Here is a 27,113-nt window from a genome sequence, read left to right on the forward strand (position 1 = left end):
GGAGCCTTGCCACCAAGGAGTTTGCCAACCACCTCGGTGACTTCAGCCAGGGTGATGGATGAGTCCACCTCTGAGTCTCAAGCCTCTGCTTCCTCCTCGGAAGACGTGACGGTGGGATTGAGGAGATCCTCAAAGTATTCCTTCCACCGCCCGACAACATCCCCAGTCGAGGTCAACAGCTCTCCCCCCGCACTGTAAACAGTGTTGGTGAAGAACTGCTTTCCCCTCCTGAGGCGCCGGACGGTTTGCCAGAATATCTTTGAGGCCGTCCGATAGTCCTCCTCCATGGCTCCCCCTTGTGCTTTAGTATTTCCTTATATTTTTTTGCTTAAGGTAACAGTAACAACAATAATAATAAGCGTTGAATATGCTAGTTAATTTAGTAGTCAAAGATCATTCATTTTAAATGTCACTATGTTCAAGAAAGATGGTGATTATGAAATGTTTATGATACCTTTTGAATTGAAAGGAATGTTTACATTACGTCATTTGCTTCTTTCTTTGAATGTGTCCCAGTCATAACAATGTATTTCTATGCTCTTAAAAAGGATAAACAACAATTAATCTCCAGCCAAATGCTTTCCTCATGGCAAAGATCTCTGTATATATCTGTCTGAATCAGTTAAGATTAAAGGTGTATATTTCTTACTAAAGAAGACACATGCTTAGAAACAGGTAAGATAATGTAATAAACAGCTATACAGATTATCACAACACAAAACAAGCAAGAAGCATAAAGCACAGGCAGCAGTGATTTCTTTCAGAGATGGTGACTGTTATTCTGTACCTTACTAGTTCCATTGCCCAGAAGAGTTTTAGTCTATTATAATATAGTTTTGTCATTGGGGTCATTATAATGTTTTAGGGTCATTAAGGTTCCATTAGCTTCAGAACAGGGTCAGATTGAGAATCATTTTGGGCTGGGTTACCCATGTGGCTCAAAAGCCTATGTGTAAAAAAAAAGTATACAATGTCAAATGTTTGGATTTACATTAAAATATGTTTGTATTAGTTCCCATTGATAAAACTATATTTCTGAATTTAGACAGCAGAGGGCGCTGTAGTGTGCTTTTAAGAAGTCATGTCTCATATGTGAGCGTGTACGTGCATGAAGAGCATCCGTGTTTTGTCTGAATTGTTTACATGTAGCCTACACGTGCATTGTTTTGATTGTCTGATTGATTTTAAACCAACAGCAAAAACAATAATATCTGTTCAGCAATTACTTTTTTGTTTGTTTGTTTATTTAGCTCTGAGATCATGATTAAGGTCATTTGAGGATACAAGAGACACCGGTATACATCTCTTTTCAAAATACTGAAATATTCCTCAAATGGTATTAAAATATTGAAACTGCATAACAGCCTAATAGTGATATGTGCCTTGATAGACTCGCTCATGCACTAAAAGTGGATAAGCAGTACAAGCAGTGAGCAGCTGAGCCCATTGTCGTAGACAGCAGAAGTGCCTTTCCAGTCACACTTTGGTCCATGTGCCCCTGTTTCCCTCCTGGGTCTGGTCTGCCAAGGACATGAGAGGGCTCTGAAAGAAGCCAGACGCATGCATGTGAAAGGTGTTTTAGCGCACCTCCATAATTATTTCATGAGCCCTATTGTTATAACCAGATCAAGACGTATCAGGACAGGAGGAGATGTGAGCACCTGGGTGACACTGATAGGATTCAGATTACCCAAGGGCAGACACAGAGGGATAGATGATCTTAATTTACAATGCAATGCAAATGCAATGACAGCCATTTAGTGATTTCAATCGAAAACAGCTACTGGCATAATCATGTTTTCAGCAGAATGTTTTGATTTTGACCTATTATTTATGATATTCTAATGTCTTGGGAGTATTTGTTATTGTGGAGGCAATAGATGCTGACAGGAGATGTGTTTTGCTGATTCACTCCCAGCTCCACAGAGAGAGGCAACCAGACAACAGCCTTTTAAATGGAGGACAGGGTGACGGAGGTAGTGACATCATCCGGGACGACAAATCACCAAGGACACCCCTCCAAATTTGGAAGAAGTGACATTGAATGCCGGTCACCCAAGGACACACTAGGCTTGAACAGACTTTAATGACAAAGTGCATAAATCTCATCAAGATTTTCAGAGTGTAATGATGTACTGTTGTCCTCATGCTTGCAAAGATATATCCATGGATTTTAGGATTATGAAAGATTTGGATCATTGTCATGGAGATTAAAAGTTCTATATTATTGCACAAAATTGACTCTTGTGAGCTTTAAGCCATGTTATGATGCTGCTACCTCATCAAAAACATACCTGGAGGTGTGTTTGGTTTCATTCACACATTTGAGTAAACCTTTATTATTTGTCTGTCTACATCTCCAAAGCTCAAAATGCTCTGATCCACCTTGTGATGTCATGTAGTTGTAGTTGTTAAGTTAACAGCTGCTAATTTTTGAAACAAAATGCATCTGAAGGTATGTTTTTGATGAGGGAACAATATTAAAACATGCATCAGAAAGTAGTGCATTATAGGCCCTTTAACAAAATCTATCTTTGAAACATGAAAAAGTCCTAAAAATGTTGCATATAACAGGAATCCATCAATATTTTGTCAATTTAGTCATCCATATAGTCTGCATCTCAGTCATGGTCTGTTTATTTTTAGAGAGCAAGCACAGATCTGTCTGCTTGTGAATAATGATGCTCTATACCCCACTGATCAACCCCTCTCATCACATGGTCATTGAGTGTGGAATGAACAGAGTGCTGTGAAATGTATGCACCATCTCCTATTTTTATGAAATACAGTAACAATAATGATTATTTGAAAATGTAGTAGGCCAAATAATGAACAACATATTATAGCTTTAAATTGTTTTTTGTGTTAATTTATTCATTTAGGAACAAGGATACTCATAATATCTTGTCGGTCATGGAATCTTAATTACACAGTTGGTTTGTTGATTAACATAGTCCGTCTAATAATTATCATGATTGATATAAACTGTATGATATGTATACAATCATGGATAAAATTGTTGGTACCCTCTGGTAATGAAAGAAAAATATACATTTTTTACTGAAATAATTTGAAACTAAGAAAAGCAATAATAAATTTTAAAAATCCTGAAAAATAACCAATGAAAATCAGCCACTGTTTTTGAATTGTTGTTCAAAAAAATTATTTAAAAAAAACTAACTAATGAAACTGGCTTGGACAAAAATGATGGTACCCCTAGAAAATATTGTAAGTAACTGAACTATAGGGACAATTGGACAAACTTTGGTGTGTCCTCTAATCTGCAATTCTGCATCACAGGTGTATTCAAACTTGTCCTCAGTCAGTCTCCCTGTTTAAAGGGAGACATGTTGTCATTGTGCTGTTTGGAGACATGATGGAGACAACACTGAACATGGACCAGAGAAAGTGAAGAAGAGAACTGTGTCAGGAGACTATAAATAAAATTATAGACAAGCAGAATAAAGATAAAGGCCATAAGGCCATCTCCAAGCAGTGTGATGTTCCTGTTATTACAGTTACACATGTTATTCAGACGTTTAAGGTCCACAGGACTGTAGCCAACCTCCCCAGACGCGTCTGCAAAAGGAAAATTTATGACAAATTGAGGAGATGGATCATATGAATGGAACCAAAGAGCCCAGAACAACCTACAAAGAAATTAAAAGTGAACTTGAAGGGCAGGGTAAATCAGTGTCAAATTGCACTATCCATCACTGTTTGAGCCAAAGTGGACTTCATGGGAGGATACCACTGTTGAAAGTAAATCATAAAAAAGTGAGACTGGAATTTGCCTCAATGCATATTGACAAGCCACAAAGCTTCTGGGAGAATGTTCTTTGGATAGATGAGACAAAACTGAAGCTCTTTGACAAGGCACATCAGCTCTATGTTCACAGACACAAAAATGAAACACACCAAGAAAAGAACTCTGTCCCTACTGTGAAGCATGGAGGAGGCTTGGTCATGTTCTGGGGCTGTTTTGCTGCATCTGGTACAGGGTGTCTTGAATCTGTGCAAGGTACAACAAAATCTCTAAACTATCAAGGTATTTTGGACCGAAATGTGTTGCCTAGTGTCAGTTGTGTAACAAAAGTTAAGGGTAACATCATTTTTGTCCAGGCCAGTTTCATTATTTTGTTTTTTCTAATAATTCTGTTGAACTACAGGTGAAAAGCAATGTTTGATTTTTGTTTGACAATTTTCAGTATTTTTTTTTAAATTTATTATTGCTTTTATCAGTTTCAAGTTATTTCAGTGATGATTGTTGATTTTTTTTTTCATTGCCAGAGGGGTACCAACAATTTTATCCACGACTGTATGTTAAATGCATTTCTTTGTTCACCATTTTTTTCAACTAATTTATTTTAATTGGAGTATTAAAAGTTTTTGACAGTGGTAAGAAACTTAGCCACTCTGTACATTGAGCTTTTCAGTTGAGATCTATAGAAACCCTTTGGGAGATATAAGGTCAATAATTTTATGGCCTGCATTCCCTTGTTGCTTTGTCTATTTTGATATAGGAATTTTCCACTTGCCGTGCCATATGAGAGATTCATGAGAAAAAGATGTCTTGCACTTTTCACATCATTATCTGTACACAAAAGAATAATAGTAAGAATTAATTTGTGCATGAGTAGAAGATTATTGGCAGGAAAAGTTTGGATAAAAACATGTAATATACAGAAAGATAGGGAGACTACAAACTTACTTATAGCTCTGATTCTGTAAACACTTCCAAGTAGCAAAGCAAATTTCCATTCTGGAAAGATCAATTGGCCAATTAATTATTCAGCTCGAGGCTCAAAGTGGTGATAAAGAGGTAGCACAACAGCCAACTGCTGAGTCAGGATTCTATCACTGTACAGAAATGTTTTGATGTGAATTCTTGCTCGTGATCAGGCTTGTTGTCACTATAGTTTTACAAGATAGAAATAAGCTACCTGTTCAAATAAAATCTGCTGAAATAATATCTGCATATTCACATCATGTGAAACTCCCAAACAGTCTTTCTGTAACACAAAGGCTGATTAACACTTGATAATAAAACAGGAAACCATATGGTCTATTTATTCTGCTTTTATTGTCACTGCTGACCTTCAGGCAAATCTAATGTTATGCTCAACTGTTTTATATTCCCACCTCACTAATTGCCAACAAAGGATATGTACAGTCCCTGACAAAAGTCTTGTCGCTTATCCATTTTGTAGAAACAAAAGCTTATAACCTGACTTTAAATTAATCGATTGATTTTAGAAATGTCTCATATGAAAGCTAAAACCCTCCCAAATTATGCTCAATATACTAAAATAAATTTGCTTCACTGAAGAAAGATTGATCATTTAATGAATGCAGAAAGGTCAGATTCTTACATTCCCAACCATAAAAGGGGTCAAATTTTGCAGCAGGATGGTGCTCCATCGCATACTTCTATCTCTACATCAAAGTTTCTCAAGGCAAAGAAGATCAAGGTGCTCCAGGACTGGCCAGTCCAATCACCAGACATGAACCTCATTGAACATGTCTGGGGTAGAATGAAAGAGGAAGCATGGAAGGCAAAACCAAAGAATCTTGATGAACTCTGGGAGGCATGTAAGACGCTTTCTTTGCTATTCCTGATGACTTTATCAACAAATTGTATGAATCATTGTCGAACCACATGGATGCAGTCCTTCAAGCTCATGGAAGTCATACAAGATATTAAATATGGATCTCACAGCATCACTACTTAATTCACTGACGTTATGCAACATATTTTTGTATTTGAAGTAAATTATTTGTTCAATTTTCTATAGGTGACAAGACTTTTGTCTTGCCAAAATCTGACCTCTGTGTTCATTAAATGATCAGTCTTTCTTCAGTGAAGCAAATTTATTTTAGTATATTGAGCGTAATTTGGGAGGGTTTTAGCTTTCATATGAGACATTTCTAAAACCAATCGATTAATTTAAAATCAGGTTATAAGCTTTTGTTTCTACAAAATGGATAAGTGACAAGACTTTTGTCAGGGACTGTTTATATTAGATAATACTTCTACATCCCTGAAAAAACTGTAGATGGGATTATGTTGCATTATTCCAGCAGGAGGGATGAATTGCTGTATTTGTCATCTGTGCAGATGCCAAAAAATCTGTGATAAGCCGGCAAGGTTTTGCTCAGCCTCCACTGATTGCCAATTGCTATTCAAAGAGGTTAGGGGGGTATTCTTCCACTTCTGGCATCTGCCACCAAAGTCCCCTATAGCTCCCATTGAAAAGCATGTGCAGAGCCACTGAACAGGCCTTATAGGCTTTGGACTGCAAACAAGGCAGCTATTGTGACCATATTTTGACACAAGTTCTAATGAGTTGTTTGCATGCTTCAAGCTTTAGTCTCAGGCAAGAAAAGAGGAAAAAAAAGTGTGAAATCTATTCAAGGACATTTCTGCAAACATATCATCAATGGCGATGGATGCAGCCAACGGTAGTCTGCTTCTAACTTAATTGCAGTTATTTTGATGTATGCAGTGCATTTGAGAATCAACCCTACATCATAATTGAGACATAAATGTATTGATCACAAATGCTTTTATTTCATAGTGGTTTAACAAAATGTATAATACAGTAAACTCTAAAACTGCCCTTTAAAGGTGAGTTTTAACAGTGCATGCTAGTAAAAAAAATGTTTAATGCAGATGACAAAATCAGATGAACATAACAAAATGTGCAACTTTACTAAAGTGCTTTACACAATAAAAAAATAATAATAATAATAACAAAAATGGATGTCCTCTTGGTATAGCTTTGAAGTGACCAGTGTCATTTTAGTCCATTCCCCTTGGCCCAAAGGTGCATCAAACCTGCTTTTACCATCTCAAAGCAGTCCACTACAATCATATGTCAAATTTCACCATAAGATAAAGTGCCCCTGTCAATAAATTGTCAGTTAGCAATTATACATGGTCCTAAACAATGTGTTTAAATATATTTTGTAACATTTTAAGGAATACATAATGCACTTTTAGACTGCAAATGTTTTGTTTTTACAAAATAATTTTAGGCAAAATGTCACACTATCCATAGCCCAAATATACAATGTGCTTTTCAATTCAACTTTATCTCTCCATCAGATAGAAACTTCATTCTCTTCAACTTTCTATCTCCACTTTAAAGGACAAACACAAAATACAGTAGTAGGAAGACATTCAAGGTGAAACATTTAAACATTTACACACATATTTATACTTAAGTGAGCTGTGATGCAGTGGTATACAAGGGTCAATATGTAAGTGACCCAAAGCCCTTCAATATTGATGCATCAATAACAGAATGGAACATGTTTCACAACCATAGAAAAAAAAAATAGAGCAGGATTTGGATAGAGTCTGTTGATTGATGCATCACTCTACACATTGACCTGTAAGACTTTTGCTTTCTGGACTAGTACTGCACAGGGTGTAGAACTTGTACTAAAATTACTCACATAAAAAAACACATAATTACAGATGACTCAATGTTTGGCCATTGAAAGTACATAGTATTGTTATAAAGAACATTAACCAAAGAAATAAGCCAATTCGTAAGTGTTTTTCATGTCATTGAGAGTTATGGACACATCCTGGAAATAAAAACACAATTAATCTGCTCCAAAAAGTGGTCACAAGAATAGTTCATGTCACCTACATTCAAAGCAGAATGCCCTATTAAAAAGAGCAGATTTTAGAAGCCTTCATCATGTACACAAAGGCCTAAGTGATACTCATAGTTCTACAGCTACCATTAACATGATGTGTCTGGTCTTGTAACACTGTAAGATTATCATATACTACACCTAAGGCCATAAAACAGCATCTGTTACATGCAAGGGAAAGACTGTATATGATTAATTTAAGTATAGTGATAGCAGGTTTTCTGGTAGCTTAAAGGGGCACAAGGTGTGTGAAATCCTGGGATACAGACAAAAAGATCAGTAATAGCTCAGAGTCAGATAAAAACAAAAAACAAACAAAAATCTAACAATAAATAAAATAGGCTGCAATTAGAAAAGTTTGTATGTTCTAAAAAACATAGGAGGCAATCCTGAAGATTAAACATACATAGAAATAAAGTATAATTTGAACAATTAATTAAATGGACTATATACACACGCATAATTGAGTTATTTGATCCAATTAATTAATTGTACACACACACACACACACACACACACACACACATATATATATATGTATATATATATATATATGTGTGTGTGTGTGCATAACGGGGGGCCTGATGCCAGTGGTCGTTTTATACCCGGCACGTTTTCCTCGGCACGTGTCTCCACATTACATAATGCGAACATGCCCCCCAAAGGGCACTGCGTGCAACGCTCTGACATCGGCGACCATTCTACAGCAGGTACCTATCAGAGGCTTGGTAATGCGCAACACTAAAAATATACAGAATTTGACCAAAATGCACCAATTAGCCGATAACACTTAAGATTTCGAGCTAATAACTGGGAAAAAGAGGCTACTGTGTAACCGGGGAGAATCATCATAATGCGTATTTACGCACAAGGCTCAGATAAAGTGTATCCATCCATTTTCCCATTCGCGGGGCGGGGACATCTTCAACCGGCGTGGTCGTACCTTGTAATTGATTCCATTGTTATTGTCCCAGTATTCCTGCCCACCGACACAGTATTTAATTGCAAACTGTAATGTGCCTCCATTGTCCAGGTAGGTGGGCATAACGATTTTGAAGCAGAATTTGTCAGTGGCGCCATCGCTAGAGTTGGGAACATATGAAGCCAGACTATCCATAAATGATATCCAATTATTTAGGGAGTAGCGCAGGGATACACTCTTTTCAAACGCCAAGTTTAAGACGCGGACAAAGCCAGACAGGCTGAACTCATCAGCCTCCACAGATTCCAATAAGACTTTCACCTCTCTCACCCTCTGCTCGAAGCCAGGGAGAGTGCCGGGATTTGTGAACTCCAACTCCATAAACATGGCGTGCGTAACGGGTCTAGGGAACTTTGTGTCCAAATGGTTAAGGTGCATCGTTCCTTTGGGTAATTTAGCGAAGATACGCTCTGGCACATCTGGTTCGTCAGCATCATTAAAATGCCTTACAGAGATCAGCTCCAAGCCCAAAGAGTCGGCGAAGCGGACTTTTTTCTGGCTGGTCGGACTTCTGCTACGGGAAATCTCTAACTTTGCTCTCTCCGTTGACGTAGGGAGCGACTTGCATCTCCGCCGCAGAGTAGGACTCTGTGGTGGCTTTAGAAGGATTTCCCTGCCCCGTGGTCTCTCGTCCACCACAGGGCACTCGACAGGTTCACAAGTGACGTTTATCACATCAAAATCATCTCCTTCTTCAAGGCGTGGGTTTGCTGCCGTTAGGCTACCGAATAGTCCAGCAATGCAGCTGTAGTTTCTCGGCAGACAGTTTTTGGGGGGCAGCATGACCACAAGTGAGTGCACAGACTTCCCTTCCATAAAACGCAACAGTCCCCGCACTGCAGAAGTCAAGTAGTCGTGAGCACCGGCAAGAGAGCACGAAGTCGCGTTGCGTGGACTGTCCCAGGCGCGGATAGGTGCGTTGAGCGCGTCACTCACAGCCACGCTGAAGCTGTAAGCCAGTAAAATGGGTACTTGTAGCAGGTGCCGGTAAAATCCACCTCCTTCTAGTGATTGACATTTTCCAAATTCATTCAGACGCTATCCCCATTCCAAAATTTCTAACAGGTTTGGCAGAGCTGTACTTCGCGTTTTGTGTTTTCTAGTGCTCTCTCACAGCTACTGTCAGGTTAATGACGTCAAATGTCCTACGTGCAGAACTCCACCTTGCAATGGTTCCCGCTGACCATTGCAAACAGGCTCTCTATAATTTTATCAATGAACTGGCAGTGGCGATTCAAAATCCAGTGCTGCTAATATTTATTCCCAAGATGGCTCGGGTTGAATGTGATGTAAAGCAATAGCTGTGGCTTTCGTTGCTGCGCAGTGTTGAAAAGGTAGTGAAAGGGGAGACGCAGGACCATAGTCAGGACCCAGAAGAGGACTCCCTCTGCCACGCCCACTCCCTCTGTGTCACGTGCCACCCGTGCAGCGCTGCTTCTGTTGTCATAACAACGGAGCCTGTGAAGGCATTCAGCGCTTGTGTTGTGGAGAAACTCCGCCGACCATGAAGACAAGTCGCCAATAAGGAAATCGTAATTCGCGTCCTTGCGCTAAAATGCAGCTAATATGGGAAATGTACGTGCCAAAATGAAATGCGTGAGTAAGAGGCTTTTTGTAAATATATCTGAGTGTAGTAGTTATAAATCTGCTTTTATGCTTTTTAGCCAGCAAGACTGGACGACGGAAGTAGCCTGTGCTTATAATGGCAAATTGGAAAGTAGTGGTCAGTGGTCCTACTGAACAATGTAATGAGACACGCAGAGTGGAGCGGAGGACAGACAAAACACCAGACCGAGGACACGTCAATGTTTTGCTTGTATTAAGTGAGGAAGAGTTCATGAAAGACCTGCATCCCTACAAGTATCAATGTAACCAGGGTTGGGAGGAAGCTGTAAGTAAACCTGTTTTTACCTTTTTATTCTACTATCCAGCTTGTATAAGTGACATTGTCACAATATCATTACAGGTGGGTGGTTGGGCAAGAGTCGCGCCACTCGCCCCGCTTCTTCTGGTCGAGAAGACTGACAATAAAGCAAATCACAAGGATGTAGAACACGATTGTTCCACATCTGTAGAAACAGATAATTTAGCTGAACAACCCAGTGAGACACAATTGAGGCCTCCAACTAGATTAAGGTCCACGATATCAAGCCAGAACTCATGTGCATGTACCAAGCATAACGCACCAAACCAAACACCTGAAAGTTCAAAAATATCTTTCGTAAATGGCACTTCCAAACAAATAGCTCAGCTCAGCTTGACAGATCAGACAAGGGACACCAGGTCACCAAAGTCTCGGAAAAACCGCCTCAAGACTAACAATGCATTAGTTCCTATTAAAAACTTTTCCTTTCTGCCACCCATCAATATGCCACAAAATGAACAAAACTTCAACAAACATCAACAAGGTGAATCGGGATTGGAACATTTTTTCCTAATTAATAAGATAAGCAGGATCCGAGGAACAAAAGGTGACCTGTTTTACACTACTGAACTTCCCAAGGGCGCCTACAATGAGACTGTTTCTTCCAAGTACAGGACATGCCAACATAACCCCAACTATTACTCTGCTGTGAGTGTGTCAGTCCCTAAGAGGTATCATGTAACACTGTCCTCCAAACCTGAAACACTGCACCCCGCTGGGTACTCGATGAGCAAGACACTTCACTCCGGAACTGCAGAAAACAGGCAGGTCCAAATGCATCCCAGCTGCTTATACTCTTAGACTTATCTCAAAGACTGCAAAGAAATAAATGGTTGAAATTGCACATTTTATGGACATGTTTGATTATATTAATTGAAGTCTATAACATTGTTAAAAGTGGTTCCCACTAGACTGGGTTTGGATTGTTTCTTTGCAAGTGATACTCATTTTTATCTCTACAGTAAACTTGTGACTATAGAGCTGAAGGTGGGAGGTATCTCTAAGAAGTACAAGAACGCCAAAAAATAAATGGTAATAATAATGTGACAATACACTTTATTTTTTGAATGTCATCTTCCTAGACAAAAACATAGTGTAATGTGTATACAATGCAACGCAAACATTTTTGTGTCTATTTCTTTAACACCCTGTTACACGTGTTAAGTGCATCTGACAGGTTAGACTAGTGCTTAGCTTTCACAGATAACATCACATTTAAGAATGTACTAAAAATTATAACTGTTACTGTTGAACAAACTATAATGTTAAGAAGGGCCAAATCTAAATTACTGGTAAACAATAATCCTGATTTGATTAATAAAAATAAATAACTCTTATTTTGATAGGTGTTGCTCTGAGTTTGTGAACTCACAAGTATCATTTGCTGTGCAAGGCTATGCTATTTCACCAAACCAAGTCATATGCATTTTAAACTGTGATCACTTTACCACATCAGGTGCCAATCTCAAACTCATTAAATGTCCCACACACATTTTGCCATCACTTTATTTGTGATATCTGCAGTACATCACAAATATTATATGCAATTCAATGTATACAGATAAATCATATTCAACACATTAATTGTGCTAGTAAGTTTTAAGCATGCACTTACATGACATAAAATAGAACACATAGAAAGTGCTAGTTTTGTTTTTCCCTTTAATGTAACTATATTATAGGATGGAATTGGGGGGTAAAGGGTTTAGTTTTCCTTCTTCAACCTTGTGCTTTGCACATTTCTTTAACCTGCAATTGTTGATGATAATAATGTATTAAATGAAACCAGCAACTGTGTTTCTTTAAGCATGCAGAACAGAAATAAGGTGGACATTGCAATATCTATGCAGTCAAATATTTTCGAAGTGTAGTTTCTTCATTCACATTTCAGCAGTTGTATGAAAGGAAAGGCACCGACTTAAATTAACACATAATCAAGGCCTATAGGTCCTCCTAGAGAAGTAGTAATAAGGTGGGTGTGTGCTTTATGAGGTAAAGTAGTGCAAAGATCAAGTCACATGCACACACACACAAAAAACAATTACAAAAGCAACCGATTTGAACAATTCCACAAATCTAGCCTTCAGTTAATATTAAAATTGTGCCAAGCAGTAACATTACTAATTTGCTATTGTACCACCACATCAGTAATGCCTACAGACCAAATGTTAAGGATTTGGCTACAAACACAAATATACGTACATTAAGACAAAGAACAGGTTTGCACATCAAAAGTACATTTCCATTTAATCAGTACAATAACATGACTAGACACTTTTAACTTCTATTCTTCACCTAATGTGCAGTCTTGCTGCTTTTCACAATGCAGCATTCAAGAGGCAACTACTGGTAGCAGAAACATCTCTAGTGTTTTTAGGTCTAGTTCATGCTTTTCAAATTACATTTGTAAACTAAGAAAAAGAAGGGCCAAAACTGTAAAAAGCATACAGTACCCATGCAGTGCCCTTAAAACACGGTATGCCATACGGTGACGTTCCATCATTTCTCATGTTAATGACACGAAAGATACTTCAGACAAAATAAATGAGATAAAAATGTTTTGTCAGTGTCAGTGTGACAGTCAGATGTCAGTCAATAAAATGTAAATTTTGTCAAACAAAGCATGGGTTTATGTGCAAACAAATCTGTAAACTGTCAATCATCATGTCCAACATGCTATAAAGTGCAGTCAACGAACAACTCCATAAGAGGGGTCGCTCAGTGGAATGCCTTAAACATTTTCACACTTTTCACATTAGCCCGTCAAATGCTGTAAGCAGTTTATGCCAGTTCCTCCAATGAAGAGGAAATTTGAAGCCTGTATCACTCTAGCCTGGTCATCTTCAGCTATTGGGCTTCTGTGGCCGTGGAAAGAGAGCACTGAGCTGCTCACATGTCTGCGTTTCTACCGAGCTGAAATGGGACTCCATATTCCATGCCAGGTCCGCTGACAGGAAGTCATCCATGACAGTTTGTGTTTCATTACTGATCAGGAAGAGTTGGCCGAGGCCCTCTGCCTGGCTGGTCACAGTCTGAGTCTCTGCGCTACTCAGTAACCTAGCACTGTCTCCTTGATTAACCGAAAGAGTCTGAGCTGAAAAGCTTGAAGGAAAGGCAGGAACATCAGTCTGAGTTTCAGTATCTGAAGATTCAGTGCTCATAGAAAAACTTGAATGTCGTAATATGCTGCCAAGTGGTACATGACTGCCAGCATTTAGCAAAAAATTTAAATCTGTCTGGGTTTGTGTATCAAATAATTCAAGATCATGAGCTTGGTTTCGATTTGGTCCTCCAGTTTGGTCTAGTTCATCCATGAGAAGGAAGTCAGTTTGAGTCTGGATGTCTAAAGACTCCAGGTGTGTGTCACTACTCAGTCCCCCAAACTCACTCTCCTCTGTCTGCGTCTGGATATGTACAGCACTGAGAAAGTCCTCAAAGTCAAAGTCTATGCCATTATGCTGGTCCTGAACAGAGCTGAGACTAGCCCCACACCCTGCTGCAGTCTCTGTAAGTACCTGGTGGCCAGACATGCTATCGGACAAAATATTCTCCAAGTCATTCAGCAAAGACATGGTTTGAGTCTGGTTGTCTGCCATGTTATTTGTGTTAAGGTCCTCTGTCTGCACAGCAAAACACATTGAACTTGCAGACTTCATGTCCCCATATATATTGCTCCCACCAGGATTCAGTGTGTCCAGGCCCACAACTGTTGTCTGAGTAGACACACTGAGGCTATGGTCACTGAATGGGTCAGAACACATGGAAGCTAGATTCTGAGTCTTGACAGAGCAAGTCTGTGTCCGTCTACTCTTGAATGGGGGTACAATAGAAGAAGAACATGAAATCTGGCACAAGGACTGGGTTTCGGTTTGTGCTCCAATAGATGCAGTAGATTTGGCTCTTAACGAGGTCTGAGTTTCCACGCTGACAGGCAAGAGCACCTGAGCACTGACACTGATGTCTGTTTGGGAGCAGGACGACACCGAAGACTCAGCAACAGAATATACAGTCACAGCTTCGGTCACTGATGCAGGCACTTTGGACAAGTATGACTGATCAGTCTGTATATTAGTCGACATGCTTCTTCCTCGTGCACCAGAGTCCTCCATTACTACAGGATCTAAATTCACTTGAACACCAATGCTTTTGGGGTCTTGGTTAGAATTCAAAGAGCTCATGGCATCCTTCCTGCCTTCTGTGCCTTGAGGTACCAGGTGAAAGCTGCCAACTGATCCTTGGTTATCAATCGCAAGTACAAGAGGTCTTAAAGCTCCACTTTCTGAAGATGGGAGGAGAACTGGCAGATGTGCTAATTGCATGATGGGAACACTGACAATAGCCATTTTTGGTTTAGGCAACAGTAACTTTTGAAAAGTCTTTTGAGAATTTGATCTCCTATTAACAGCATCTGATGAATGACTGGTCTCCTGACAATGAGAGCCCTCTGTTGGTTCTCCAACTGTAGAAATATTGTGGGGAGTAGTATCCTTAACCTTCTCACAAGCATTCAGCTCTTTCTCCATTTTTCTTTTCTTAACTGGAGGAATTCTGTGAAGAAGCAAAATTGATAGATCAAATTAAAAAAATTAGCAATCTCTCTAAAAGTGTGTTGCTTATACATGCCTGTGTTCTGTAGGAATTTCATGTCCTGTTCTGTAAACATGAGAGAGAAGTGCAGCCCGGCTGGCATATGGGCAGCCACATGTACATTGGTATGTCTTTCCACAATCTTCTATATGTCTCTTTAAATCCCATTCTGTGCTATAGCCGTTGTTACATTTGCAGCACTTGTGTTTCTTCTCTGCATGCATCTTCATGAAATGCTATTGAAAAAAATAGGGCAAACAAATAAAAGCAAATCAAACAATGTTATACATATACACAATACAACACATAAAATCAGATAACACCAGAGCACTACCAAACCAGATGCAATTTTGCACTGGCATGTTCTGCATTTGAACTGTGCCTTGGCCTTTTACCAGTAGCTCTGGGACTTTATAATGTACATCGAGCCACCTATGTGTTCCCTGATGGGACACTGTCGATCACTCTGGCCACAAGGATGCTCAATTTGTTGGACCCTCCTGACTGAGATTCTGGTTTTGAGCAGTTGTTTTCGTGAGCATGAAGCTCTGAGATAAGCCCCTTACAAACTTCTCTTTTGGAGCAGAGGGTTTCCAATAGTCAAATGAACATGAAATTTGTATTGTTGTGTAGTTTGTATTTTAATAATTGTTATGTATTAATTCTACTTTCCGTATGTTTAAGAAAGGAGAAATAATATCATACTTACTTGTTTCACTAAAGAAAATTGTGAAAATGGTCGGCTTGGGCCTCTGGGACAACCATCAATAGGGCAACAGTAAAGTTTCTGAGAACCCTTCATATCTTTCCTTACAGTAGGGTTTACAATGCCATCCTGGAAGTGAAAAGAGAAAATTAGTGGCCTTTTCAAAGTTGAAATGATTTATATTCAGAACTGCATTTGCATGATGACAAATGTCAATAAAGACAGAAAGGCAGAAAAAGCAAAACTCACACCCCAAAATAGAATTGAGGTGATTGACGAGCAGCAGGACATAACGAAATGCACTGTGGTAACTAGGATTTTTACACTACTTCAGTTAATTAAGGTTAGGATACAGGAGTGTCAGATAAAAGGGGCCACCCACTTTTAATTAACTGTACCTACATTTGCATGATGATCATTTTATGCCGACAAAAAGCTTGCCATGTGTAGTAATAAGCCCTAGTTGTTTACCTTGACTCTGTGGGACTTGACAAGATGCATGTTTAGAGCAGGCGTGTTTGGAAGAATCTTCCCACATCCTTCCACTGTGCAGAGGATGTTAGTTCGGACTTCTTTAGTCAACTCCGTGACTGAGGGTTTTATTATTTCCCGAGACTGCGACGCAGACTCGAGGCGTGTTTGATTGTTGGCATACGCATACTTTCCCTCTTCAACTTCACTGGATTTAAACGAAGCCATTTTCTATGCCAAAAATCTTCTTTTTTAAAATACCTTACCAATAGCGTTAAAGTAATACGTATCTAAATTCCATCAGATCAGTATTTCGCTTGCTTTGCGTTGCCATCATCCCATCCACGCAGATATCAACCCCGGAAATACAATATACGTCATCTGCCAAACTTCCGTTGACTTTCATAATAAAACAAGAATTTCATAAAATGTCCCTGTTTGCTTGGCCTACTGCATTGATAAAACTTTATAATTTTGTCTATCAGATACCATGATGTTACTGTGACAAATGTGGAGAACATCTTATTTTGTCATACGTTAATTTTTGTAGCGTTATTTAAACTGTGGTAGGTCTAAAAGTAGACCTGGCTACATAATACTACAAAATATTGAGTGAATGCATGATTGTTTATAAAGGTTGCATTCAATTTTAGATTCACTCTAAGAAGTGGCTATGCAAGAGATACCGGAGCAATGCACTCTTTAATTATGGGGATCCGATCGTCACAATGACATCACGAATAGCAAAACAAGCAAAACACGTCTCTGCGAATGTCAGTGAACTGATCCAGGGCAAATTTCTGTGATAACAAAATAATGCCTTTGAGCGATAGCAAAAAGACCAGGTTGAAAATAGGTGTTTGATAATTAAGGTCTATGGGTTCCCCCTAGTGGACATTCACCCCCTACATAAAGATAACATGATTATACCCTCAACAAAGCAAGTAAAGTCTTCTAAAATATTTAAAAACAAGAACCCAAAAGTGGGTTTCAAGGCTGAGGCTAGACAAAGGCTATGGTTGTACCTAGAACATTTATAAGATCTACGTTCTCCTAAAGGACAATTATGTTAATAGCAAAAAGAAGAGGCAGTTTTTAAAACCATTGAAGCCCACTTACTCTTTATTTTGCCCTGTACCTATTGTGTTTATGAACAAGAAATAGATAAATAAACAACAACAGCAATAATAATAATAATAATAATAATAATAATAATAATAATAATAATAATGATAATGAACGAACTCGCTGAAAAAAACAAAAAGTCAAAATACACCAAAAGGCGTGCCACTTTGAAGGGTTCAGTTAACCTCTAATTTTACTTTGAAAAAATAATTTTGCTTTTCAAAAATGTATCGTACCGTAGAATTGTCAGTAGAAGAAAAAATCCGTATAAGTCCCGCCTACAATGAGAAAACCACAACTCATTGGCTGTTTGGCAGAGACGATGATTGGCGCTTGCTCTGTTGTCTCGTGCGCATGCCCTATGTATGTTATTTGGTAAGCGTTCTCTTTAGAGATCAACAAAGAAATACGAGATAACGATTAATTTTACCTTCGGTTTAAGCACCTGTGAGTTTGCTTTAGTGATTGGAGATACTGCCTGGATAATCTAATGGTCGTTAATCGATTTATAGCGCATAACTAACCCGTGTATTGCTCGTCCCGTCTACTCAAGTAAGCAGTCTTCAATGACATGACATATAGGCCTACCGGTAAGTGTAGATTTTTTTCCCCCCATGAGTTCTATGTACAAGGCCCACACTGTTATTATTGTGTGTTATTCATAGTACATAGTCTATTGGTCTACTGTAGTTTTACATAACATCTATATAGTTTCTGTTGCAGACTAGGTCTGATGTGTCAATGACACTTTTAGTTAGATGTCCTTCTTGTGTTTGCAGTTAAGATTCCAGTGGAGAAATTTACATCAACATCAAAATGACTGAACAGGAAGGAGAGGGATATGGAGGCGCTAGTATCCTTCATTAAGGCACCTATGCTTTAATGTTATGTAGGCATATCTATAGCTGTTCCAAGTTAGTTTCTTATCATTTAAGATGAATATTAAATTCTTACATATAGTGTTGTTTAAAAAAAAATGCATGTTTACGTTTTCTTCATACAATTATTAGAGAACACTCCCTACAACTTGTTAATTCTTCTGAACCCTCATTTGTCCTGCAGAGGTACAGTTGGCCCTTAACTCAGCATGCACACGGACCTGTCACCTCACCTGCACACAGAGGAGTGCAATGAACTGATTTCTCAGCTCAGGAAGTGCCATCAGGAGGTAGCTGAAATGTGCATTCCCTTGTATTTAAAATATATTGATTGATACATTTTTTAAAATTTTCTTTCTAGCACAACTTTATGAAATTTTTTGGAACATGTAATGATTTTGATCGTGCTATGCGTAATTGTCTGAAAAAAGAGGTGAGACGTTGTGTTGGTAGATCGCAGCACTGTAATGCAGTACATATATAATTTCTTCAAATTGTAACCAACTTCTTCTCGTCTCCACAGCGCCTAGAAAAGAGAGAACGCAGCAAGCAACATGCTCTGGAAATGAAGAGGAGGATAAAGGAAGGCTCTAGAGAGAAATTTTAAATTGACTTTAAACTGTTGTTTTTGTTGTTATATAAGGTCTACAATAGAAGAGCTACCACAAATCTATGCATTGCTGGGAATCAGAATTATGCAATTCCCTAAGTGACACATTATGGCTGGTCAGGAAACAGTTTGATCAGTGAAATAAATGAAATATGTGGGTATTATTTACAACTACAATGTGGGATTATACTGACTCAAGACAAGTTTCTGAATAAATGATCAAATCAGTGTTAAATGTATATGTGATTATTCCATATTTTTCAATGTATTGAAGACAAAAGGTACCCTGGGAAAGGACCGATTTATTGAATGCAATTTACTATCCATAAAAATATATGGATCAATTCTGACATATCTAAGGCACCCTGGGATTTCAGACAGGGAAAAGATCAACAACAACCATTATGCTGATGGCAATAAACAGGCCTTAAATTATCACAATAAAAATTCAGTTATTTGCATTGTATCATAACAAATTATAGAAACAAGAAACATGTCTCAAACTCATGCTCGAATATACATATTATGCCTGGGGAAACACTTTTAACATAAAATTAAATCAAACACTCTGCAAAGAAGTCAGTGTAAACCATCTCAGGTTAATAATCAAATAAATACATTTGTAAATAAATAATCGTGATACATGATCATTCGAGCATACCTGAGTTGATGGCTTTAAGTGACACTTCAACTGTGACTCACACCAAGTGCTTTTGAGTACAAAAGCTCAGGCTTGTATAAACCTTTCATTTCTGTAGATGTGTGTATTTAAAAATCTGTTAAGATGCAAAGACTTCTTTAATTTATATATATATATATATATATATATATATATATATATATATATATTATATATATATATATATATATATATATATATATATATATATGTGTGTATGTGTATATATATATATATACACACACACACACATATATATATATATATATATACATACTGGCCAATAATGCTTTAAATTGTTGGGGTTCCTCTAAAGCAAAGCAAACCGCATGGCACTGCATATCCAAAATGTATCTCAAATAAATAGAAAAATAACTTGCAAGATTTCTACCATAATTACAATCCTGGTACAAAACATACAACATTTATATAAATACAGTAAATGTAAGCACATGCACCTATTTACAAAATCCACTTTGTGTTAATATTCTCAGATGCATTTTTACACTTGCTGAAAATCTAAAAGGACAGTTTACACACACTTAAGAGTTTCGTTGTTATGCAGAACATGATTCTTTACAAGATAGTTTGTCACATGCAGACAAGGACTAGGACTCCAACTGCATACATTACACTGCGTTTCCAGTTCTGTGCTCAGAAACACAAATAAATACATACCATATTCAACGGAGAAACATATATTGTACATATATTCAAGTTAACTACACCAACCTATAAATCTTTCCTTGACAATTACATTAAAAAGATGCACTACTTGGACTAAATGAAGATTGGTCAGTGTAAGAACCTATGTGTATAATTAATTATCTTTTGATTCAAACCTCACAGTTCAAAACATGTATTAAAAATAAGTGCTGTTTATGCGATGCATTATGTTATAATATAGACTATTATTACATTCTTGTAAGACAATTATATTTAAACAGTGTACTATAAATTTTCAGGGAGGGGGACATCCACATTTTCTGGTCTCCACTGAGATGTTATTGCTTTGTCTGGAATGCCACAGTATGGCATTATATCTATCTACATAGAAAGAAGAAGGTGAAGTTACCAAGCCTTGTTATATGTCCCATCTATGGAGCGGCCAGCCTGGTCACAGAAGGAATTCATGTATTTCAAGGTATTTCTTAGCAATAAAACACCTGAAGTTCTTTAAATGCAAGGTAAGGTGTGAAAAATTCCAGGCAAAGCAAAAACACAAAAGTTAAACTATGGATGATACTGTATACCCCAACAATTTATAATATTGTATGCCATAAGTAACCTTGCTTAAACTGTTAACAGCCATTGAAATTGGTGAGTTTTCTTTAGCAAGAATCTCAGGAATGTTAAAGTAGCATAGGCATTAACTACCAAAATATTTATTCAGGTATTTTTAAAAATAGAAATACACAAATAAATAGACTTTGTATATGTCTATATACTCTGCTTTGAAATAACAGACCTTTGACTGATTCTTTTAGATTAAAATATGTCGAATAAAATCAGTTACATCATAGAAAATAAATAAACTGCACTTAAGCGCATCCTTCATTTACAGCTAATCACAGCATTACTTCTGTTTAGGCAGTAGTCGCTCACTTGTCATAGGACTTGTTGTGAAGGTAACTGAACAGTGTCTCCAGACCTTTAGTAGAACACCAGAGTTGCTTCAGCATCTGACACTCCTTCTCATTCACCTCCTCCAAAACTGAGATGATTATGCCCCGAACAAGACATTTAGACTCTTCTAAAACCTTTAACAGAAATATCACACTTTTAAGCAACAATTCCTGGCTAAGAACCCAAAAGTGGGTTAGTATAAGGTAGAATATATAGTACCTTACAGCTCAGAACCATACAGTAAATTTTTTAGGGTCAAAGTAATACAAACTTACCACTGCATTACAAGAAGCCATTTCCTTCACCCGTAACATGACCTCTTGGTTAAATGTGGTGGGCCAGAACACCTGTGACACCAAGCCTCGACTGCATGCCTCCTGAGCAGTCAACTTTCTCCCACAGAACAACATCTCATTAGCCTGCCAACGGGGAGACAAACAGAGTCAAAGTCCTCATTTTTCTATATTTGATAACTTTCAAACTGTTCGTATAATGTGCTTGAGACTCACTAGAGATACCCCCAGGATCTGAGGAAATGTGTATGACGAGCAGCCAGAGGGGGTGAGGTGCAGGGCAGCACATGGAGTCTGAAACCAGGCTCTCTCACTTGCCCAAACCACGTCACACAGGGGCAGTATGGATGCCCCTAAACCCAGAGCTGGCCCATTTATGGCCACTACAATGGGCTTCTTGAAGTGGATAAATGCCAACACAAAGTCTCTAAGAGTAAGGGTAAGACGTAAAATGAGTTATCAGCATTAATTCTAAAAGACTGCTTGGATGGGTTGATGCTTTCTTACCGTACAGCCTCGGCAATGCGGCTGCTCTCTTTCCTGCGATCAGTGGACAGACGGCCGATCAGGTAGGATGGTTCCAGCCCACTGCAGAATACAGTGCCCACAGAGCTGAGCAGTAACAGCTTACTGTCATCTGTAGCAGCATTGCCCAGAGCACGGCACACCTCCTTCATGATCTGGAGAAAAAAAAAAATGGAAAGGATATTATTATTATTTTTTTAAACAATAAAACATTAACATTGCATTAGATTAGCCTATGTCACAATAATAGTAACACACATTTGATTTGTTCTTGTTTAGTCAAAATATGATTAGCTAAGGCATCAAGTTGATTAATTAAATCTGTCAATATAATGTATGTTATATGAATATGTTTGATAAGAGCTGGTTGTAATGACTGGATTACATTTCTGTCGAGCCTGTGGTACTGGTCTACAAAGGTATATGTGCACATTTGATTCAAGGAGTGAACACCTCCAAACCTATATCACACAAGATATGATATTAAAAGGTGGTATATTAAACACCATTGTACTCAGATAAAGATAAAGTGCATATTAATAACATTACATCTAAAACAGCAGTAGGTTCATGTTTTTATGTGTATTTATTTACTAAGTTGTAAAGATGAGAGACAGAGAAGGAACTGAGCATTAGAAGCCTCTATGCCTTTGAGAAAAATGGTCAGCTTGTTGTTGATTGCTGGCTAGTTTTACTGACCAATCACAAAGCAGATTTACAAGTGGATCATCAGAGCTCCTGTATACTAAGAAGCAACAGCAGGCAAGTAAAAAGCAGCCTAATGTATGAGATAAAAAAATTACAGATCAACACCAAGTGTTCTTAGTTCTTCTTAGAGATAATTATTGTGGAATTTTACCACCAAAGGTTTAGCTGTGATTTTACAGACACATTTCTGTGGTGACGACAGACATTCAACACAGCATGGCCCAGGTAATTGTGAACTCCTACATAGCTGGCTGTTGTTTAAACTAATTATACATGCACTTAAAATTAATGAATGCACAGTTAATCTAGATCGTTCCTTTTGAGATGCTCCTTGTATTCAGATATCTACCAAATGGACAAGTAACTATCAATTACACATACCTACTACTTTCTGACATTGAACACAGCAATATGAAGATGGAAAAACAATACAATTTGACAAATAGCTTTATCTGCAATTTTCTCACATTTCTGTCTGTTATTAATCTGCATTAACAGATGGCTTTATTCTGTTTTACCCAAAAAGCTTGTCAAGCAAGATTGTCTCTGCATCTATGCCCCTAGAATGCCCCTTATCTTTATGTTTACCCAGCTTGACAGTAACAGCTGTTTGTCTTGTATACTAAAAATGTACACCTTGAAGATTTTGATAGATTAAGGATAAGATACCCTTTGTTGTCCACGTAGGGAAATCCTTCAATGCACTGGGGCATCTTCTCATAAGCAGTGGGTGCAGTGCTCGGGTACCCATCGTTGTGATCTTGTAGCTAGGCTTGGTCTAGACTACCTGAAGGATTTTACCTATGGTGCATGTTTTGGTTTGACAGGGCAATCCAGAGTGCCTGGAAGAAACCCATCCAGACACAGGGAGAAACAAGTCAACTCTGCCCAGAAGGGCCTCGGGGGACCTAAGGATCAGAACCTTCATGCTGTGAAGCATAAGTGGTAACCACTCAACCATCATATGGCCAAGATAACCAATAATATGGCAATTTGGTGTAAGTGATAAACAAGTTTCACTTTTGAAATTTAAGAATACTTTTTTTTTAATAATGAGCACTAACTTGACCTAGATAAAAATGTATAGAGTTGTTATTTTGAAGTAGGCTGCATCTGCGTAGACATATTTTTATCACGTTAATCTACTCATATTACTTGATTCATGTGTTTGCCCTTTGAGTTCGCTGGGTCAAAGCAAACTCAATAGAGTTCTATGGGAGAGCCTAAAGTGTTGAGAAAATCTGACATCAGTACGGTGCTTTTGCCCATTACTTTACATTGCAGCCCTGAAGTACAGCATCTCACAAAAGTGAGTACACTCCTCACATTTCTGCAAATATTTAATTATATCTTTTCATGGGACAACACTGAAGAAATGACACTTTGATACAATGTGAAGTAGTCTGGCTTGTATTACAGTGTAAATTTACTGTCCCCTCAAAATAACTCGACACACAGACATTAATGTCTAAACTGATGGCAACAAAAGCGAGTATACCCCTAAGTGAAAATGCTCAAACTGGACCAATTAGCCATTTTCCCTCCCCAGTGTCATGTGACTTGTTAGTGTTAGAAGGTCTCAGGTGTGTAAGTGGAGAAGGTATATTAAATTTGGTGTTATCGCTCTCACAATCTCTTATACTGGTAACTGGAAGTTTAACATGGCACCTCATGGCAAAGAACTCTCTGAGGATCTGAAAAAAAGAATTGTTGCTCTACATAAAGGTGGCCTAGGCTCTAAGAAGATCGCCAACACTCTGAAACTGAGCTGTAGCACAATGGCCAAGACCATACAGCAATTTAACCAGACAGGTTCCACTCAGAACAGGCCTTGCTAGGGTCGACCAAAGAAGTTGAGTGCACATGCTAAGCGTCATATCCAGATGTTGTCTTTGGGAAATAGACGTATGAGTGCTGCCAGCATTGCTGCAGAGGTTGAAGGGGTGGGGGGTCAGTCTGTCAGTGCTCAGACCATATGCAACACACTGCATCAAATTGGTCTCAGAAGGAAGCCTTTTCTAAAGATGATGCACAAGAAAGTCCATTAACAGTTTGCTAAAGACAAGTAGACTAAGGACATGGATTACTGGATGCATATCCTGTGGTCTGATGAGACCAAGATAAAACTATTTGGTTCAGATGATGTCAAGCATGTGTGGTGACAACCAGGTGAGGAATACAAAGACAAGTGTGTCTTACCTACAGTCAAGCTTGGTGGTGGGATTGTCATGGTCTGGGGCTGCATGAAGTGCTGCCGGCACTGGGGAGCTACAGTTCATTGAGGGAACCATGAATGCCAACATGTACTGTGACATACTGAAGCAGAGCATGATCCCCTCCCTTTGACAACTGGGGCACAGCGCAGTACTCCAACATGATAACAACCCCAAACACAGCTCCAAGACGACCAGTGCCTTACTAAAGAAGCTGAGGCTACAGGTGATGGAGTGGCCAAGCATGTCACCAGACCTAAACCCTATTGAGCCTCTGTGGGGAGTCCTCAAACGGAAGGTAGAGGAGAGCAAGGTCTCTAACATCCACCAGCTCTGTGATGTCGTCATGGAAGAGTGGAAGAGGATTCCAGTGGAAACCTGTGAAGCTCTGGTGAACTCCATGCCCAAGAGGGTTAAAGCAGTGCTGGAAAATAATGGTGCCCACACAAAATATTGACACTTTGGGCTCAATTTGGACATTTTCACTTAGGGGTGTACTCACTTTTGTTGCCATCAGTTTAGACATTAATGGCTGTGTGTTGAGTTATTTTGAGGAGACAGTAAATTTACACTGTTATACAAGCTGTACACAGACTAGTTCACATAGTATCAAAGTGTCATTTCACAGAAATGTGAGGGGTGTACTCACTTTAACTCACTCACTTCACTGTAAATCTTGGGGATGTAGCTCGGAGCGAACTAAAGTCAAGTGATTGGTCTTTATTGGTCTTTACGTAAACCTTTATCACACACTTGACCTATTGTGATTCAGCGTGCTAGCTCTCTCCTGCCTAGCGCCAAATCTCCACTGGCAGCATGCTACTACAGGCTAATGAACAACAGTGCTATGTACTTTACGAGTTATGGCGAGTTCAACGTCAAGTCAAAGTGTGTCCGAGGAACATTTTTTAGGGAGTAATATATCTTCTGTTCAGTAGGACCCTTCTGCCAAGCAAGAAAAGAAGCATTAAACTGGAATGAGTGCATCTGGCTACAGTGATATCCTACGACTCTTATTTTGAATCACACAATGGATAGTGGCTACTTCTGCCTAAACCTCCACACAGGAGAGAGCGAGGGAGCGACAATGCTAATCAGACCTAAAAAAGCGGACGCACAGACACAGGTACTCGCTGCCGCCGGTGGGACATGGGGCACTCGCTGCTGCCAGGGCAGTTGCTCGCTGCTCCATCAGCCTCTGCCTGCTTGTTTCTGGGTGTAAAAGTTTAACCTGGGCAGTAGTGGGAAGTAGGATTAAGACTAGTTTTATAACCAGCACATACACTCGGCTCCCGGACCTTGACTTGTGGACCTAACTGCACTGGACCTTAGACCGGTTTCATCTTTTCATACTGGACAATAATATACTGTTTAGACAGATCCAACAGAACAGTAGATAGAGGACACACTCTGCTCCTCTGGAGAAGGGAAGAGGCTTCTTTTCGTTAGTTTGGGACAAATCTGAGGATGGAGCCTCACAGGTAAACAGAGCATAAATGAGTTTGTGGCTGCTCCGGTGTTCTGAGATGTGCATTGTAGGAGCAGCGCTGATGCCATGTGTCATGACTGCAGACTCTTATTGTAGTTTTGCTGACATTGTTGGGGCTGGTTGAGAGCGGTGGATCAGGTTGTGTCGTTGGGGTTAGCTGTGAGTGGTGGATCAGGTTGTGTTGTTGGGGCTGGTTCTTGGGGCTGATTATGAGCGGTGTGTTACGTTGTCTTATTGGGGCTGATTGTGAGCAGTGTGTCAGGTTGCGTTGTTGGGGCAGGTTGTGAGCGGTGGATCAAGTTGTGCTGCTGCGTAAATTTTGTGCTTGGCTGTGTGCTGTGCTCAGTTCGGCCAGTAGTGACCAAAATGACCAAAATTTTTGTTGTACAGTCCTTATAATGCTATATAGCCTATATATAATACATATATTTATAATATATATTTATAATTTTGGCCTAGGGGTCCCCCCAAAAAATTAAACCAACAGCCGACACTGCTCTGTTCTTGCTGTCAGACACTGGTACTCCCTCAGGCACCCAATGTTTCTTTAGTGGGGACAGTGTAGTCTTTTGGACAGTCCTGTTTCTCCTTTAATAGACCCAGCTTGGAACTCTCTGACCTAAAACTGC

The 27,113-nt window shown here is 38.9% G+C and overlaps 5 protein-coding genes across 9 annotated transcripts in view; 2 read left to right on the plus strand and 3 right to left on the minus strand.

Annotated features, from left to right (window-relative positions):
* Positions 1–6,591: 6,591 nt before the first annotated feature.
* LOC110175397 (protein phosphatase 1 regulatory subunit 3E) lies at positions 6,592–10,366 on the minus strand. Its single transcript, XM_055154259.1, has one exon. The coding sequence runs from the start codon at positions 9,464–9,466 to the stop codon at positions 8,543–8,545; it is 924 nt and encodes a 307-aa protein (XP_055010234.1). The 5' UTR covers positions 9,467–10,366; the 3' UTR covers positions 6,592–8,542.
* si:ch73-103b9.2 (uncharacterized protein LOC100150067 homolog) lies at positions 10,144–11,375 on the plus strand. The gene is made up of 3 exons (XM_055154308.1): positions 10,144–10,225; positions 10,315–10,541; positions 10,617–11,375. The coding sequence occupies exons 2-3, from the start codon at positions 10,353–10,355 to the stop codon at positions 11,373–11,375; spliced, it is 948 nt and encodes a 315-aa protein (XP_055010283.1). The 5' UTR covers positions 10,144–10,225; positions 10,315–10,352.
* Positions 11,376–12,039: 664 nt separating this feature from the next.
* atmin (ATM interactor) lies at positions 12,040–17,778 on the minus strand. The gene is made up of 4 exons (XM_020941617.2): positions 16,339–17,778; positions 15,871–15,996; positions 15,198–15,397; positions 12,040–15,122 (listed from the first exon to the last, which is right to left on the minus strand). The coding sequence occupies exons 1-4, from the start codon at positions 16,564–16,566 to the stop codon at positions 13,418–13,420; spliced, it is 2,259 nt and encodes a 752-aa protein (XP_020797276.1). The 5' UTR covers positions 16,567–17,778; the 3' UTR covers positions 12,040–13,417.
* A 21-nt stretch (positions 17,779–17,799) lies between these two features.
* On the plus strand, positions 17,800–19,186 carry cmc2 (C-x(9)-C motif containing 2). 5 transcript variants are annotated; one of them, XM_055154696.1, is made up of 5 exons: positions 17,800–18,053; positions 18,243–18,331; positions 18,526–18,631; positions 18,703–18,774; positions 18,865–19,186. In XM_055154696.1, exons 3-5 carry the CDS (start codon positions 18,551–18,553, stop codon positions 18,946–18,948), a joined length of 237 nt encoding a protein of 78 aa, XP_055010671.1. In that variant the 5' UTR covers positions 17,800–18,053; positions 18,243–18,331; positions 18,526–18,550; the 3' UTR covers positions 18,949–19,186. The 5 variants fall into 5 exon arrangements, with proteins under 5 accessions (XP_055010671.1, XP_055010672.1, XP_020797327.1 ...); XM_055154697.1 differs by having other exon boundaries at positions 18,243–18,316; XM_020941668.2 differs by lacking the exon at positions 18,243–18,331 and having other exon boundaries at positions 17,805–18,053.
* Positions 19,187–19,873: 687 nt separating this feature from the next.
* The window catches only part of LOC110175319 (chromodomain Y-like protein 2), a 28,409-nt gene continuing 21,169 nt past the window's right edge, over positions 19,874–27,113 (minus strand). Inside the window, exons 4-7 of the mRNA XM_020941477.2 lie at positions 22,057–22,229; positions 21,766–21,976; positions 21,532–21,675; positions 19,874–21,390 (exon numbers count right to left, since the gene is read on the minus strand). Of these exons, the coding sequence (XP_020797136.1) occupies positions 21,232–21,390; positions 21,532–21,675; positions 21,766–21,976; positions 22,057–22,229 (687 nt within the window). The 3' untranslated portion in view covers positions 19,874–21,231. The remainder of the gene's footprint in view (positions 21,391–21,531; positions 21,676–21,765; positions 21,977–22,056; positions 22,230–27,113) is intronic.

Source organism: Boleophthalmus pectinirostris, unplaced genomic scaffold (assembly GCF_026225935.1).
Source record: "Boleophthalmus pectinirostris isolate CB_2022bp ecotype Guang Dong unplaced genomic scaffold, ASM2622593v1 HiC_scaffold_19, whole genome shotgun sequence".
NCBI lineage: Eukaryota > Metazoa > Chordata > Actinopteri > Gobiiformes > Gobiidae > Boleophthalmus > Boleophthalmus pectinirostris.